This window comes from Archocentrus centrarchus, chromosome 4 (assembly GCF_007364275.1).
Source record: "Archocentrus centrarchus isolate MPI-CPG fArcCen1 chromosome 4, fArcCen1, whole genome shotgun sequence".
In the NCBI taxonomy this organism is placed as follows: domain Eukaryota; kingdom Metazoa; phylum Chordata; class Actinopteri; order Cichliformes; family Cichlidae; genus Archocentrus; species Archocentrus centrarchus.
Window position 1 is genome coordinate 26,649,544 of NC_044349.1, and position 18,000 is coordinate 26,667,543.

General features: G+C 41.7%; 1 protein-coding gene across 3 annotated transcripts; it reads right to left on the reverse strand.

The window, feature by feature from the left end:
• Positions 1-240: 240 nt before the first annotated feature.
• On the reverse strand, positions 241-17,379 carry pfas (phosphoribosylformylglycinamidine synthase). 3 transcript variants are annotated; one of them, XM_030728372.1, is made up of 28 exons: positions 17,065-17,200; positions 14,948-15,070; positions 14,630-14,765; positions 13,394-13,499; positions 13,096-13,294; positions 10,060-10,165; positions 9,830-9,970; positions 9,588-9,712; positions 9,359-9,487; positions 8,099-8,236; positions 7,670-7,798; positions 7,495-7,568; positions 7,258-7,414; positions 7,102-7,163; positions 6,826-6,987; positions 6,436-6,672; positions 6,123-6,353; positions 5,753-5,933; positions 5,513-5,596; positions 5,166-5,321; positions 4,807-4,926; positions 4,576-4,721; positions 4,279-4,486; positions 3,767-3,852; positions 3,562-3,676; positions 3,335-3,484; positions 3,038-3,181; positions 241-940 (listed from the first exon to the last, which is right to left on the reverse strand). In XM_030728372.1, exons 2-28 carry the CDS (start codon positions 15,066-15,068, stop codon positions 630-632), a joined length of 3,954 nt encoding a protein of 1,317 aa, XP_030584232.1. In that variant the 5' UTR covers positions 15,069-15,070; positions 17,065-17,200; the 3' UTR covers positions 241-629. The 3 variants fall into 3 exon arrangements, with proteins under 3 accessions (XP_030584232.1, XP_030584233.1, XP_030584231.1); XM_030728373.1 differs by lacking the exon at positions 17,065-17,200 and adding an exon at positions 17,240-17,379 and having other exon boundaries at positions 242-940; positions 3,038-3,178; XM_030728371.1 differs by lacking the exon at positions 17,065-17,200 and adding an exon at positions 17,240-17,379 and having other exon boundaries at positions 242-940.
• Positions 17,380-18,000: the final 621 nt, after the last annotated feature.

Below are 18,000 nucleotides of genomic sequence, written 5' to 3' on the forward strand. Positions count from 1 at the left end.
CTCCAGGTGTGTTTAGTGAACCATTTACTGTTTACAAAATGTGTTATGCAATGTGTTGGTTCAAGTCTTATGATCCTGAGTCCTGAAGCATTTCACTTTTTTGGTTGATATTAGACAAATGGTCAATGTCTGTTAACATGTATCTTTTATATTTTAATATGTATTTTTTTTAGCTTGTAATTTCCCAAGGAAAGATTGAGGGGTCTTTTAGGGCCGTTATGTAAAAATTAAGTTGTTCCGGTAAGCTACAGAACACTTGTCACATTAGTACTGTATTACTGACATACATGTAAATACTTGGCATTGTATGAATTTCAGTTTTTATGGCTAAAATAAACAATATTTATTGTTTTACATGGCTGTTCTTTATCATGTCACCCTACACCTCTTTCTTGTTATTCATTTATTATTAGCAAGTTGTGTTTCAGCAGACCAACACTAACAATGTCAGCAGAGCTGCAGTTATAAAATTCTCATTCAATCCAGAATGGTCTCAGAGTCATAAAGCACAACAGGCAGTAATGGTGCATAAACACCAGAGTAAGTAAAAGTGGGTTACAAAATGTAAACAGACAGTTTCAGTTGACACGCGACGCTGACAGCACTAGAAACATGTTAATGGAATATTGTCATTCTTTGTTGCTGCACCAAGAAGCTGCGTTCTTGAACAAGCGCAGCCAGGGTGAAGGTGTGAGAGAAGGTCTGAAGTCCCGGGGGGCCCAGGGCCACTGCCAGCTCAGGGTGCAGCGCTCCGGGTGGGGCATCATGGCCAGGTGTCTGCCATCCTTGGAGCAGAGTCCCGCGATACCATGCGGGGAGCCGTTAGGGTTGAGAGGGTACTCTTCAGTAGGATGACCCTGGTCGTCAAGGTAACGGAGGGGGGCCAGCCCACCAGAAATAATCCGGTCCCGGGCCTGAGCGCTACGGAATTGCACAAGACCTACAGGAAGGAGAGAGGTTAGGGGAAAAATCAATACTGAGCACAGGTGCTGATTACAGAACAAACTGATCTATGACTTATTAGGTAACAAATGAATCTTTAATCTTATGAAAGTTAAAAATGGACCTACAGTATTGTGCAAAACTCTTGAGCTACATCATTTCTTTATATTTCGCTAGGAAAATGGGAAATAAGTGTAGCAATTTATTGAAATATATTTAAATACACATGGAAATGCAGCATACAAAAGGTAAAAAAAAAAAAAAAAAACAGTTTGTATAATTCTAATGAGCTTCAAAGTCAGTGTTCGGTATGACCGCCTTTATTCTTCATAACAGCCTGAACTCTTTGGCATTTTTCTCATAATTTCTTTAAGTAGTTTCAGCAGTAATTCTCCAGGCTTCTTTGGATGTTGGCTGCCTTTTGTTCTTTTTTCTGTCAAGCTGATCCCACACTGCTTCAATAATTCAATTCAATTTTATTTATATAGCACCAAATGTGTGTTTTTCTATCCAAGTGCTTTTACTGCATAGGCAGTGTGTTTGGGTTCATTGTTGGGAAAAAAAAAACAAAAAACTTAAGGTGCCACCAATCAGAAGCTTTCCAGATGGTATTTCATGGTGGGTCAAAATCTGATCGTACTTTTCTGTATTCATAAGTCTATCAATTTTGACAAGATTGCCAACACCACTGGCTGAAATCTAGCCCCGAACCATAACAGAGCCTCAGACATGTTTTACAGATGAATGTAGACACTCGGTGTTGTACCTCTTCTCTTGACCTTCTCCGTACTGAACCAAAAACTTTCAAACTTTGATTCATCACTCCATCAGACCCGTTGCCACTGATTTTCAGTCCAGCTCTTGTGTAATGCGGCTTAATGTTGGCTTTCCCATCCATAAGAATGGCTTCTTGACAGCCATTCAGACCATTTCTGATGAGGCTTCAGCGAACAGTTGATGGATCAACTGAAGGGTCAGATGCATCTTTCAGGTTCTGTCAGGACTTTACTGGATATCTATTAGCTATTTCTTAAGAACATGACTTTCAGATACTGTTCATCTGCTGTAGAAAGGTTTTTAGGCATGCCATGTCTTCTTTTGTCTTCCATTTGTCCAGTTTCCTCAAAGGACACACATCGCATCATGCTGAGATATGCCTGGTTTTCGGCTAATAGTTCTTTGGGAATCACCTTGTTGGTGTAAAAATACTTTTTCATGCCTGTCAAAATCTGCTCTCTTTGACATTTGGTATTTTTCTAAAGAAATGAGAAGAAGGGCCTAAATATCATCACCTTCTTAAAATAATGGCTTAAGTCATTTTTTTTCCAGGGTTTTCAGAAAAGACAAAAAACTGAACCAAACATTGAAAGTAAGATTTTCATAAAAAAAAAAAAAAAAAATTTACTTAGGCCATTATTTTAAGAGGGTGACGATATACAATTTAAGATTGGTTCATCACCGAAGAGTCAGGTACAAGGGCTGCACTGAGTGAAAACGCAGCCAATCTCCAGAGAAAAACTTTGAAAGACCTTCAGCGTGCCTACAAGAACTACTGCTCAAGACCACTTAAAAAAGTAAATAAATAAATACAAGAAAGTCTTCCTCTTTGGTAGCAAAACATAAGTAAATGAGGGGTGGCTCAAGACTTTTGCACAGCACTGTATTTTGCTAATTCCCAGTTTTATTCTTGGGCTCCACTGGTTATCACGGTTCTAAATAATCCTGCTGTGTCTGCTGTTAAATATCATAGTCAACACAATAATTTAAGATATTTTTGTGTTATTCTTTCAGCTGCAACCTTGTTAGTATTACACAGCTTTGGTAAAGAACAAATAAAAACATAATTCAAACTGCTAAGTAGGTTCATTTGCAAATCCTTTAGGGTCAACAAGTGATTTCAATCTTGCAAAGATGAGGAGTTGTATTTTTTCATAGCTCAGGGGTTAAGATGGTCTCTGAGCACTCTTGTCTTATTAAGTGACTCACAATCTGCCCACTGAACTCCACACAATCTTCTAGTGTCTTTTAAGACTTTCACTGCCAACTCCAAATCCTGCTTAGTAGTTACAGGCCTCTCATGTGCTCCTGACTTTACCTTCTCCATGTGCAACCCAGACTCCCAGCGCTGAGCTCTCCATGCCTCTCAGCCAGATGGATGGGGACTCCTGGATCCCAACGCTGACGAAACGTGACTCAAACCTGCCAGACTGATTATGGCTCAGCACCACTTCAGATTCTGCTGAGAATACAACAAAACAGGACAAGACAAAAACAAATGAGTTAAAAGCCATTATACACATTTCTGTCTCAAATCAGTACGACAATGTTGTGTTTTATCATCATCACACTTAAAAGAAACATTTCCATTGCTTTCTTTGCCTTCTCCTCTTACCAGCTCCTTCCTCGCCTTCTCCCACCCAGCCAAGCAGGGCAAGCAGCTGACAGCCGTTACACACGCCCAGACTCACTGTGTCCTCACGTTGCCGGAAACGATCAAATTCAGCTTTGGCCTTGGGGTTGTAGGCAACAGTAGCTGCCCAACCTTTATGACAAAGTAATAGCATTAACACAGGAAAAAATATCAGTACCTCACAGTGGTTTATGGCCGAGCGCAGTTACCTTTAGCTGATCCCAGGACGTCTGCGTAGCTGAAACCACCAACAAAGACGACCGCTTTGAAAGGCTCCAGGGTTAGGGAGCCAGTGCACAGGTCCTGCATGGTGACATCCCAAACCTGCACACACATTTACAATCTGCGGTAAAATAATGAACACAGACAACACAGTTTAACAAATATCTGGTTCACATGGCTCTCATTAATTACCTCAAAACCTGCCATATACAGAGAAACAGACATCTCTCGATCTCCATTACTGCCCTCCTCTCTGATCACAGCGACACGGGGCTGGCCTGCAGCGGAAAGAACAAAAAGGATTTAGCAGTGCTGTCCAACTGCTAAATAAATATGGTTTCAACCCATTCACCATACAGTGAAGTGAAGAGAAAATAAAGAGGGTGAAACAAGATTATAAAGACATATAAAAGACCACAACAACAGATGAAAATGCATTACCAGTCACTGGCTGGCAGCTACATCATTTCAGAGCTAGCAATCAGAAAAAAATGCTTCGGAGTTCCTGGGGGACTTTCCTCAGTCTCCCCCAGGTAGCCCCCACAACTGTTTTGTATGAAAGTAGCAATTGTCAGACAGACAAAATTATAATTTATAGACAATTAAGCAATCAAAGAATACTTGACTTCACAATAAAAAACATTAATTGCAATTCCGCAGGACACCGAGTCACTGACAGCTGTCTCGATCCTCTTCAGTCTTACCAAGTTGGCGGATGCTGGGCATTTCAGTGGGGTTAAAGGACAGTTTAAAGTATGGCTGTGTCCTCTTGGATAGCCCCTCCTCTTCCTGTTTAACACACAGCTCATTGGCTTGGAGACGCTCCATTTGGAAACTTGTGTCCTCCCACATTACTCTGAGGTCAGGCAGCGGCTCCCTCAGCACCTCCCTTCCATCTACACGGATGCTGACCTGGAAGACAAGTAAGATGAAAGACGGCAGTCATCCCTGAAAAAGAGACAAGAGCTGAGGTAGAGTCCATGCCAAGCTCAACGTCTCACCATAGCTTCTGGTCCAAAGCCACATGTTCTGCCGATATGAAGGCACTGCACACCTGCGTCGCTGTATCTTTGACACACGGTTTCTAAATCTGACTGTGAAACCTCCAGAACCAAACCCAGCTCCTCGCTGAACAACAGCTCCATGACTGTGACAAAAGATCGTAAAGACACAGTTAATATCCTGTATGTGAAATTAACAGGTGAGGAAAGGGAAACGACACATTCACGAACCTCCAGCTCCTTGTGAAGACAACTCAACATCAATCCCACGGTTTCCTGCAAACGCCATCTCCAGCAAGCAGACAAGGAGGCCTCCGTCACTGATGTCATGACCTGCACTCAGCAGACGATCTGAAAGAACAAAAAAAGAAAAAAATACAATCCAAAGTCTTTCAACCGTTTTCAAAGATGACCACTAGGTGGCTCTCTTGTCACTGTGTAGAGCTGTGGCTGTGAACTCAATGGAGTATAAAAAAAAAGAAAAATCAAAAAGAAAAAAAAGCTGAAGAAAAAGTTTACTCACAGCCTAAATCACTGGAAACTTTCCTCCCCTTCAGTGGCAGGGAGATGTTTTTCCTGTGCAAACTAACCGTGAATGAGTTTCTGAGTGGTGTTGAAACAGGCTGTCAATAGTTCTGGCTGGTCCAGGTCAGGAGAGCAGTCTCCCAGCTGGCTGTAGCATTGAGCCAGGGCAGAGCCTCCCAGACGATGATGGCCTGGACTGAGAGGAACCCACAATAACACGCCTGCAGACAGAGGACAAAAGGTCAGAGGCAGGCCGTCTGTTTCTGAGTATGTGGCATGCTTGGAGAGTACGATGTGTGTCGTGTGAGTGAGAGAAACGTGAAAATAAAAGCTCTAAATGATGAAAATTATCTAGCTTCTGTTTCTTCCATTAAAACTACGACAGATTTGAGGCTTGGTGTGTGCATCGTACCTTTGCCATCTGGATCCTCAAGATCAGGCGTCACAGTGGCGGTGATGTCAGGGCAAACGGCATATGCTGAAATAACCAGAGCACCTGAAACAAAAGCCAAGTTTAGATAAAACACACACACGCATGCAAAAGCAAACACACACACACACACACACACACACACACACACACACACACACACACACACACACACGCACACACACACGCACACATACACGCACACGCGCACAGAGAGAGTACCTGGAGCTTTGACCGTCTCTTTCCCAACTCTAGCAGCCATGCTCAGAGAGTCCTTGCCCCCATCAATGGCCACTCCCAGCTGACCCATGACTGCACACATTGCTTTACAGGCTTCCCACAGGCAGGCCCCCTCTCCAGGCAGCTTGGCAGCCCACATCCAGTTACCACTGCACTTCACATCCTGAAACACATAACAGAAAAAAAAAGAAGTAAATAAAAAAGTCTAAAAAAAAAAAAAAAATGCAAATTCTAATCTATCACCTCATCACACAGAGATTAAAAATACACTTTCCATTCTAAACAAATTGAGACATTTTTAATTTTTTGCATATCTGTGATATATTAAACTTTTTCCTGCACATTGGCTCACCTTTAGTGCGGTGACTCTGGCAAAGACCAGATTGGTCAGAGCCTCACCCACAGCCATGCGAGCCCCTGCTGCAGGACACACCAGCCCTTTAATTGGCTGCTCCCCAATGGCTGTTGCAGCTCCCTCTAGGCTGAAAGGTGATAAAGCAACAACAGCCACATTGGCCAATGGGGTGTGAAGAGGGCCGACACACTGTTGCTGGGCAACCAACCCAGTCACAGACCGGTCCACCTGATGGAGAGAAGGAGAGCAGAGAATCGGATAGAGTCTGCACGAGTTCTCTCTGAAAACAGAGACGGGTCTATAGACACACCTTGTTGGTCAGATAGCGTTTGGACGCTACAGCAGGCAAACGTAAAACTCTGTGCAGAGCATCTTTGGGTGTCAGGCCAGCAGGGAGACTCAGAGGTGGATGATTCAGGGCCAGTCGCTCCATCTTAAACTCCTTCTGCGGCATCTTTCCCAGAACCCATTCCAGCTGCAGGTCTACAGGGTAACGCCCCCCATCTGCCTCGTCACCACTTCCTCCCTCATCATCAACCAGCACAATCTGAGTGAGACATTAGAAATAAACTGAGCAGGAATCTTATTCAATGATGTACTTGTGACATTATGACCCAGCCAACAGCAGCTAATCAGTAAGGTGAACTGACTGGTACGATGGATGTGGATGTTTATTGATTCAAGCCAGGCTGAAACACACCTTGCCGTCTCCTGTGATGTTTCCCACAAAGTCAACAGGACACTTCTCCCTTTGACACACCCGCTCCAGGAAGGACCTGTCTGATGGCTGCAGCAGGAGGGCATTGCTCTCCTGATACTCAGCCCCCCACAGCTCCAGCACACTCAACGTAGGGTCACCTTTCTACACAACAAAAGAGAGACAAATGCAAAGGCATTTATGTTATTGGATACAAAAAGAAATACAAGAAATTTCTATGAAAACATGAACAATAAGCCGTGTTCATGTGGTGATTACCTTGAATCTGTCGCAGTATATCACAGCTCCTGCTGGCTCGCTGAGCTCCTTGAGCACATTACCTAAAAATAAAGAGTATAGCTCAATACTTTGGCTCTTGTCTTATTTTTTTAAGCTTTACATAACTCCTTTTAAAAAAAGCCACATTTTTCATACCATTTCCTCCTGCCCCCTGATCATGTATACTGCAGATTGGATTTCCACTGCTTCTTTCCAGGCAAGCCCTGAGAGCACGGTTCATCTTTTGCTCCATCTCAGCATCTCCCCTCTGGACAGCACCCAGATCCCTATCACTGGAATTGTCTCCCTGGACCTACAAGCCGACATTGCATTTAAACACTGAAACACATGCACATCGGTTGAGGTCACTGTGATTAATTGCAGCTCCCATACTTGAACAGAAGAAGCTGCTCCTCCTCCTACACCGATCCTGTACACCGGCCCTCCGATCTTCACCACCTCCATTCCTGATTGACAGCAGAGAGACTCTATGAGTCACTGATCAATATCTGTAAACATAGCCTCTGAATTGATTAACATCATTTCACACAGTGTGTTGAAACATCACCAGGCTGTGGCTCTTCTTTCTTCACATGTATATCTTCAATAGAACCGAGACCACCACTGAACATGATTGGCTTAATCCACTCCCGACGCTCCCCATTAGCCAACCGCATGCCAAAGGAACGGGCAAAGCCTAAAGGAGGGCCGTGGTTTAGATTTTAAAGCAGCGCTGAACCATTACATTAGAAAACAGATTAATTACAGTATTAACAATGCAACGTTTCTGGGATGCAGTCTAAGGCAAAGAGTTTACACAGAGTGAAGAAAGTACAGAGTTAGGAGTTTTATTTACTTCCACAAATAAATTTTCTGCAACAATAAAGATAAAATTACATACATTAGATTGTAGCCTTGTTTATCACTATGTGTTGCTCAGCTGTGAATCTGACTCAGAGTCAAATGTATCAGTATATTTACAGGTATGTCCTCCTACCCGAGAGAACAGGCTCTCCAAACTTGTTGCCGTAGTCTGACGCTCCATCACTGGCCTCGATGGCAACCTGCAGAGGAGGGGCGAAGCTGGAGGGATATTCCCATCCCTCTCCTTTACACTCCCAGGGGAGATCATATCCTACAGAGGAAGAGACATGTTGACTCACGGTCAGTTTGTGTACAACCTGGTTTTCTGATTTTTTTTTTTTTATTAACAAAAACAACTATTTTTTTCCCAGTGTTTGGTATGGTGTGCTTCAGGGTTTAATTATTAGTCCAATATCCATTTTCCATATAGATGCCACCTGTGGGAAAAATCATTCAAGACTTTCAGCCAATGTTATCCATAAGACATCTAGGTTTATCAAACTGAAAGTAAATTACTTTCTTAAAAAGGTCAGTACTCTGCTTCTCCTTATTTTATGTTAACTATACACTGTTAAAATAGTGGATGCTCACATTAAAAATGGCCAAAGGTTCAAATGATGACCTCTCCATATGTGTGAGCCAAAAGTTCAGGCTTCAGGCTGTTCTAAATGCTGTTCTTTCTGCTCTTGGTTCTTCATGATTACATGTAGAGGATAACATTTATATGGTTATGTTAGACACACAGCTCAGCTCCACCCACCAGCTGTTCGAGCCTTCTATTTGTGAGTAGAAGCCAATCAGATGAAAGCTGGCTCACAGGGAGAGGAAAGAGAGCTTTATTTCGGCTTATTTCAGTAAGAGGATGAACTGAGGGGCTGCACTAAGGCAGAGTACAAGATAATAAAGATTATTTGGAATTGTGAATCGTGCAGCGGTACTCTAGAAGAGTCCAATAATAAATATAAAACAGCTCCAGCAATAGTCACAACACATTGTGAACAGAGCAATCTGTGCCATCTGCTGTTTCCATGTTGGGACATTATCAAGTGTGTCTCTGTGTTTTGTTTATTTGCAATTTCAGTTTTAAGTAGAAATAGCCTTAAGAAATATTTCCAGAAATTCCTCCAATTTTGAAGACAGACATTTTTATATACTGCTCTAATTAAATTTTACTTTCCTTAACTGGCAATTGACTCATCAACATCAAATTATAACCAAAACCATTTGAGCCTCCTTACACCGCTTCCCATGGCTTCAAAATGACTTAAAGATATAAATGATTCCATTTAAGGCTCCTCCTTTTCTGTTAGATTACACAAAGTTCTTATCTTTATGATATTATATTATAATGCATATAATTTGTTGACTTTAATTTGTTGTTGGAGTGTTGGACCTGGTATGTGCAGGTTTCCGAAGCAGTATCCCGCGGTGCCGGCGATGACGTGGCCTCCTCGTCCAGCGCTCTGTACATCTCTGATACGACCACCGGTCCCAGTGGTGGCTCCACTGAACGGCGCTACACCTAAGACGTCCGGCCAGATCAGGATTACTCTCAAGAAACAGCACACAAGGTAAAAATAGAAACCTGCATTGTAAGTAAGCACAAAACTGTGTGTCCTAACCAGTTGGGAAGTTGTGTGTCTCTGCAGTGAAGATGACATGTCTTAGTGAGCGGTGGGTCTCATACGGGCTCGCTTGGGATGAGTCTTTTGGGTAAATAAATTCAAGCTCCATGCCTTTGATACCGCTGAACGCGCACACACACACACACACACACACACACACACACACACACACACACACACAGTGAGTCAGTATAGACAGACACACCCACATATGTTCGCCCTGCTGTTACCACTACTACCTGCTGTTGTCACAGAACTTGATGACATTGTTCTGGTTGCTGTGCTGCTGCGTGTCCATTATGAGGCTGAAAAGAGTCTCCTCCTGCTCCTGCCCGTCGATCACCATCCGCCCCCGGAAGAACCAGTGACGACTGTGCTCACTGTGAAGGACGAAGAAAGCCTTATAGAGTATAAATACACAACACACACAGAGCAGTCCTGCCTGTCTGCTCACTGCAGACAACCCCACCTGTTGGACTGGGCCAGGTCAAAACACTCCACACTGGTGGGGTTCCTTTTAATCCTCTGGAACATCGATGTGTAGTAGTCCAGATCCCAGGAGTCAAAGGCCAGGCCTGCATCAAGAACAAAAAACACACACAAGGACCCTGAATATAAAAATAAATAAATAAACAACCACATGGTATCAGCTGATCATTTAAAGAGCAATGAGTAGTTTTCACCCATTTAATATTGATGCAAACTGAGTCATGGTTTTCTAAAAGCTGTACAGCACTTTGGTCAACATGTTGTCCTTTGAATTGTGCTCTATAAATAAATTTGAACAGGTGCAATTAAACCCTCAGGCAACATAAATAAAATAAAAAATAAAAAATCAATCAACACACTCACACGCACTCAAAAACGATCTGCACGCTTCAAAAGACCAGAAACCCAACAACTTTGAGGCGCGTTGACTGGTGCATACATAAATTTGATCACTTCTACAGCACTTAAACTTAAGCAGTACTTAAGATAATTACATTACAAGTATTATTCCAAGTATACACACTGCATAATAAATTGTGTCCCTTCTATTAAACGCCAAAACAGTGAGATTAAAATTGATTTCACAGGGAATTTAAGCAACTTTAGTCATAACAAATTCCACATAGAACCATTTTTAATTATCTCCTCAATTCACCAGCTGAGCATGGGAGAGCCTGCAAAGTATGTGTACTGAAATGATTCTCATCTCTTTGAGCTGCTTGTGAATTTTAATGAAGCCGAGTGAACAAGCAGAGCGTGAACATAAGTACGCACACCACGTCCTGTCACTGTGGCCGGTGTCCGTCTGAAGCCTGTTCATATAAACAGAGCAATAACCGGTCACTGAGCAAAGAGCGCGTCACAGTTCTGGATCATTACACAGTAAATCACTCCATTAGGCAGAACTGACTTGTTCTTATGGATGCACAATTATAGCAAAAATGAAAATAACTGCAAAATAATCACATTTATTGAAGTTGTTTTACAGGGGGTTTCCTTGAACTTTAATTTTCATCTAAATAATATTTAAAGAGGTGGACGGGGACACAGGACAGTGCGGTCACACAATAACAACTGCCTGTTCCTCCCCAGACTACAGGAACTCCTGGCTTGATATGAACTGAACTGTGAGTGAGTTTGGATTACATGGCGTGCAGCTGTTTAGAATAAAGATATGCCTGATTTATAACAAAGCTTATTTATTTATAAATCACACAAAAGGTCAAAGTGTCTTACACCAAGAGAAAAACCAAACAAATAGCACAATAAAACAGAATACAGGTACATGAACACCACAGGATGCCTGTCTGAATGTCTTTAGCTGTTTGCTAAAAGCTACCTCTGAATCAGTAAACAAAAGGAGGGGAAGGGCTCATTTCACCCCAAATATCTGAAATACATTGTGGTGCTTTACCATTCAAAGCTTTAAAGATTAAAAACAGTAATTTTTAAATGGACTCTAAGGCTAACAGGGAGCCAATTAGAGATTTTAACACTGGAAAGAGATGAGATCTCTTCTCAGAATTAGTTAAAAAATGTGCAGCTGTGTTTTTGACATATTACAAACAATTTAAAGATGATTTGCTAAGACGGGTAAACAGGGAGTTGCAATAATCCAAAACAGAAAAGTACGAACAATTTGCACCATTCCACCTTAGAAATGGCACGTGTTAACTTAGCAATGGTCCTTAGAAAAAAAAAGGTACACTTTTTATCTCAGTTATATTGTCATCATAGAAAAATCCTAAATGATATTAATGTCTGATTAATTACTGGGCTCAAGTATTCCTAGGAAACATAACTAACTGCTTTTATTATCCTGTGCAAAAGTTTCAAGCCGCCTCTAATTTCTTTGCATTTTACTTACTTTAATAAGTCCAGCAATTTATTGAAACATGCAAACTTAAAGGGAAGTACAGTAAGCTAATGAGCTTGCAAGCCAATATTTGGCATCACCACCCTTATCCTTCAACCCAGTCTGAACTCTGCTAGAGAAACTCTTGTAATTTCTTTAAGTAGTCTTCAGGAACAGTACTGCAGGCTTCCTGAAGGACATTCAGAGCTCTTATTTGGATGGCCTTTTGTTCTGTTCTGCCAAGATGATCCCTCAGTGCTTCAATAGTGTTGAGGTCCAGACTCTGTGGAGGCCAACCTGAGACCGTTGGTGTTCTGGTGTGTGTTTTTCTATCTACTTTAGGTATCTGTTCACTACATTCACAGTGTGCCTTGAATCACTGTCATGTTAAGGCTGTGGTCAGTCAGGTGTTTTCCAGATGTTACTGCACGGTGGATCATAATCTGATGATACTTTGCGCTAATAATTCTGCAGCCCCAAACCATGGAGCCTCCACCGTGTTTTACAGATGGTTGTAGACACTCACTGTTGTACCTCTCTCCTGACCTTCTCCGCTTCAGTAAACTTATCTGACAACTAATTTACTGCCAAAATAGTTCCAGGATTCTGAGTACTTGAGGAAGTAAAAAGAAAGATGGAAACATTTCGATATTAAATGTATATCTTTGAGCTCAATTCAGCTTTTCTCTTCAAACCCAGAAACATAAAATCTTGGTTTCAAATATCAGTCAGATCAGCTCATTCAGTATATGACCGCCTTCAGTCGACTGAGCCTTTATCTCTTTTGGGTTTTATCACATTAGACACACACAAGCACAAAGCACACACACATGCACGTGCAACATAATCAGCAGCATCACTGCTGTCCTGTGACTTTAACCAGCGAAGTAACAATCTCATGCATCATGTGACATTATTACCAGTGTACTCACAGACAGCTGAAAGACTAAGAAGAAACATGAAGAAAGAAGAGAAGCAGAAGAGAGACAGGACACAGTTCATTAAATGCAATAAAAGACTGATTGAGGGAAGTAAAAGCAGTGGTTAAAAAAAATAAAATAAAAGGATGAAGCTCAATAATGCTCCGTTAATTAAGAAAACCCCATTAGGGAAACTCCATTAAAGTGTTGAAAAAAAAAAAAAAACAACAGCAACACTCACCCAGGTCATCGTTTGCTCTCTCCAAGGCTGCACGGCCCTTCCCCAGGATGTCCACCTCAAACACTGCCTGTGGTTTGGTTTCCACAGTGAAAGAGGTGATGGGATGCTGATAGATACACTCCGTCATGCTGTCATACAGACACTCAATCAGCTTCTTTACATCTCCGCTGAGCTCATTCGCACTCTGTTCGTTCTTGGGCTGAAGAGCAGACACACATTCACGTATGCAGGAAACAAATTAACAAAAGAAAGGGTGCTTTCCTAAACGATTTTTCTGTGTGTCTGTCTGTCTCCACACCTTGATGAGAAACCTGCGCGACAGCTCGACTCGGGTGACATTAGTGAGGCCGGCACTTTGACAGATGGACACAGCGTTAGTGGACCAGGCAGTGGAGAAGTTCAACCTAAAAATACAACAACAACAAATGTCTGAAGGCATTTTCTTAATTTAGACTTTCTCTATTATGAGAAATTAAAAAACAAAAACAAAACAAAAAAAAACTATTTTAATTAAAACTGTACCATATGTTTCCCTATTTACAATTTAAATCAGGCTTGCCTAGAGCATGTGCAGCATTTTTAAAGATTTCCATATTACTTACCTCTGGTCACAGTGAATATCTGCCTAAGATTGTTCAATACAGATACTGTTTATTTTAATGTATATTATATACAACTAAAAACATGTTGGCCAGCACCCTCACAGCCATCCTGGTTTGCAATTTGCCAATCTTAATACTGTTTCCTGTATTTCATGACCATACTCTCGTATTTATATTCAAGTGTTTCAGCCTGTCAGACCTCCACGGCATCTGGTGTGATTATTGATTATCAGTCGGGGATGAATATTAATGCTAACACCTACGCCCATTGATTACCTTAACCAACACAAGCAATATTACAACGTGGTGGCTAAACTGCTTTGATATTTACTGAGATAACATGATCAAACCTTAGCATTGTGGATACTTTATGATCTTTCTTGTTGTATTAATGCTCTCATTTAACATTTCAACCCCAATAACGTTGACAATCCATGAATAGAAAAATGAAGGTTTAGTGCTGAAACATAATCATCAGGGTGATAATGAGTAATTTGTGTCTTGTTTGTGTCGTCACAGACTGACTTCCTTTCTCTACGATCTTGGACTGCAGCCGGTAGTCTTTGTTGTGTTCTGCTGCTGCCTGGAGTCGCTCCAGAACAAAACAAGGACTACCACTGCCAGCTAAACCAAAAACAGTGGAGTGGGCTGCTGGATGGGATCCTCTCTGGTGAAGCAGCTGAATGGTACTGAGGACCTTAACATGTAAGGATTCACAACATTGAAAGGACCAGGACTAGCTGGTTAGCAGTAACTGAACTTCCAAAACAAGAGCAGGAATTGTCTGCAAAATCATCTGCAGATGGCATTGCTCTGTGTGTTGTGCTTTTGTTGATAACAACTGAGCAAAACGACTGTGAGATGCAGCTGAAAGAACCACAAGCTACTACAAATACTACGAATGAACATTCACTAAGAACCAGCAGTAGTACCTGGGTCCGATCTCCACCAGTTTCTCCCCGCTGCCCTCTGTGAGGTTCGATTCCTCAGACAGCGGCTCTGCCTGCAGAGCAGGACGAAACAACCAGAGCAGAACCTCCTTCTGTTCAGCACCGAGACTCTCACAGCCTGCAGCACAGATCAGAAGAAAACAATCACAACAGGGCAAAATATTATAAAATAACGTAAATGTGAAGTTTCAAGTGGGAGACTAGTTTAAACCTTTAAGACTACATGGTGTGAATTCAGTGTCTTTAATCATCTTGCTGTCAACGTCATCGTGAGCAACTCACAAGCTGTTACGCACTCACCTGTCAGTTCCACATTGTAGCACAGCTCGGTCATGACTAACAGATGTGGGTAGAGTTTAGCTGCCCTCTGTAAGGCCCGCCCATTCAGAGCGCCATTACTGTAGAACCTCACGACAGCCATGACTGATGGAGAGACACAGAAATCCAGTTTAAAAACAGATGCTAGTCCCTTCAACAAGCGAGCAATAGGAGGTCAAAGATCATGAATTTTAGGCATCATTTGTCAATAAAATTGATTTAACCTATTACTAACTGTATGTTCCAAAATGATGAGTCACTAAATCAGACACCAAACTTAAAAACTGATGGCTGATAACAAGTAAGCACTCTCAAATCTTCTCACTGAGGTTGACCCTTGTCTCCAGATCGATTTGGGTTAAGACAAACTGATAATGAGATAGCAGTCCACTCATAAGACTGTGAAAGCCCTGCAGCCAACTCCAACACCCCTGCAAGGCCTCAGTGTGTTCAAGGAAGCCTGTGACAGCCATGCCACAGTATATCAATGTAATTTAGGTTAGATACAGCACTTTTCAAAAGCTTTAAGAACTTTAGATGTTTTGATTACAAGCCATTATGTTGAACCAGGATTGGGCTACACTTCATTCTGAACCCAAGGAGGAAAACGAACTGGAGTCATGCATGATGCCATGGCCCACACAGAGTCCTGATCTCATCATCACGGAGCCTGTCAGGGATTTAATGAAGGGATAAAAGACAAAGGAGGGAGTCTGAATCTGCACGTTTTGTGCCAAGTACTCCAACAACCAGCGTGCCAGGGACCTTGAAGGCATAAAAGCAAAGAGGGTTACATCACTAATTCTTACTCTGACTTAGGCTTTTTCTTAAATTAAGGGGAGCATGAGGAAAAGGATAGTTCTCAGCACAATTTGTGTCTTTGTTTGTCTGACATTCAGCAAAATTACACACACACACACACAAAAAAAACTTCTAGAATTTTAAGAAATTTAGTGGAGAGGTGGAGAAAAACTTTGATATGGATCACTATTTTAAATTGGAACACAAAGAATTTACACTGCCAGATAATGCGCCCTCTGAGTGTCTAATTTTCTGCACATTTCATTAAAATAATCAACAGGAACTAATATAATCTCACTTTATTTGCAGTTTTTCACTCCATTGTGTTTGATTCAAAATGAGAAAAATGTTGCATATATTACAGAAAGCCAACGTTTTGAGACTTACCTCATCAATAGCTGGATGTTGAACACACAACCTGGCGGCCAAGATACAGTTTGAAAATTGCACTTAAGTAATTAACCGCTCCAGTTATTCATTTAAAAAGATAACATAAGCATTACTAAACAGGAGACAAATGTCTGGAAACTTAAACTTATTTCTAGATCTGGAGAGGTTGTTTTGAATTATAAACATGTCAGACAACATTGTAGCTAGGTTAGAAAAACTATATGTGAAGCTTTTGTGACCATCCACTGTGATCTGTAATGTATACGTAATGACAGCAGACTCAAAAAATAAAAGGTTTTCCTGTATAAGACATTTTGGCACCTACCAAACAGGTACTGGCCTTCCCTAAAGAAAAGTTACCAGGACTATGATAAAAATAATGTAATTTGTGTACCCAAGTATAAAATAGATTTTCTGTTCACAAATTGTACAGAATTAACCCCAAACTGCATAGATGTCTGTTAAGTAAGGTTACACAATCTCAATCATGAGCGATCAGTCATAATCAATATGTTTGTAGCCACCTCCCCCAAAAGTCAATTTTGATCCAGGAAAAACATCTGGGGCTCATTAAATGAGAAAAATACTCTTATGTGGCTCATGAATTAAAATGAGTGACATCCCTGATGTAAACAGTCCACACTTTGTCTTTATTTCCCTGAGAATAACCAGTCAGAATGAAACAGCTGCTGCACAATAAATGTACAGTTGTGTCTCTCTCTCTCTCTCTCTCTCACACACTCTCACACACACACACACACACACACACACACACAGCGTCCTGATAAATTGATTGTTGCAGGTCACACACTGCACGGTCAGGAGCTTTCTGTTAGTACTTAACAACATGCAACAAACTGCAACCACCTTCAACATAAACACACACACACTTCTTTATCAACACTTACTGTAACGCCACCGCTTTTATCAGTTAGCATATACTCAGTAACAACTCCTTAATAAGTGAGCCGTGCCAAAACTTCAGCAGAATGACAGAGCTGGGAGAGTTTTCCATGTTTCCTGTGTGGAAGCTAAGCGGCTAAGAGGCAGCAGCGTTAGCAGAAAGCACGTTAGCTAACTTACGTGCAGCAGCTTCAGCAGCAGTTCACTCTGTTTAGGATGAAAAGTTGGTCTCCGCGGAAGTCCCGGAGAAACTTCTGCTCCTGCAGGCCGGACTGAAAGTGGTTGGGTTGGCTGAGGTCTGCACACTGACTGGATGAATGGACCTCTGCACCCACGTGTGAGCCGCTTAAACCGCAGGACGCATGCGCAAGTGGGAAAAGCTTTGGAGATTTCCAAATCTTTGGGACGTTCTGAATGCTTAATGTTAAATTTTCCAAGTGGGAAGCAACCATGTCATCATCCCATACATTGTACCATACTTTTTAGCATTTGATATATTTTTCATTTTAATTTACACCACAGTCCTAAAAGACCTAAAAACATGGTTGTTTGGTGCGTTTAGGAGTTAGTTTATTCAAAATAAATTGGACCTAGCTGAAATAGTGGAAGCAGCCATCAGAAGATGGGTACACTGTGGTCATAAAGGGATGGACATGGTCAGTAACAATACTCAGGTAGGCTGTGGTGTATAAATAATGCTCAGTTGTTACTAAAGGGCCCAAAGTATACCAAGAAAATATTCCCCACACATTACACCAGCAGCAGCAGCAGCAGCAGCCTGAGCTGATGATACGAGGCAGGATGGATTCATGCCTTCATGTTGTTTATGCCATGTTCTGACCCCACCATCTGAATATATGTGCAAGTAAACCCTGTGAGCAAAAATCCGCTCTAAATTCTCCAGTTTACAGTGTTTTCATCTTCTCTCAGCTGTGTATGTC

Excerpts from the sequence above, each read along its gene's own strand:
- pfas (XM_030728372.1), bottom strand. The coding sequence starts at position 15,068 with ATGGCTGTCGTGAGGTTCTACAGTAATGGCGCTCTGAATGGGCGGGCC. Across the intron at positions 9,713-9,829 it reads AAGTTCTGTGACAACAGCAG|CGGTATCAAAGGCATGGAGC; the intron begins GTAGTAGTGGTA and ends GTGCGCGTTCAG. Across the intron at positions 7,415-7,494 it reads GAGCAGCTTCTTCTGTTCAA|GTCCAGGGAGACAATTCCAG; the intron begins GTATGGGAGCTG and ends GTCGGCTTGTAG.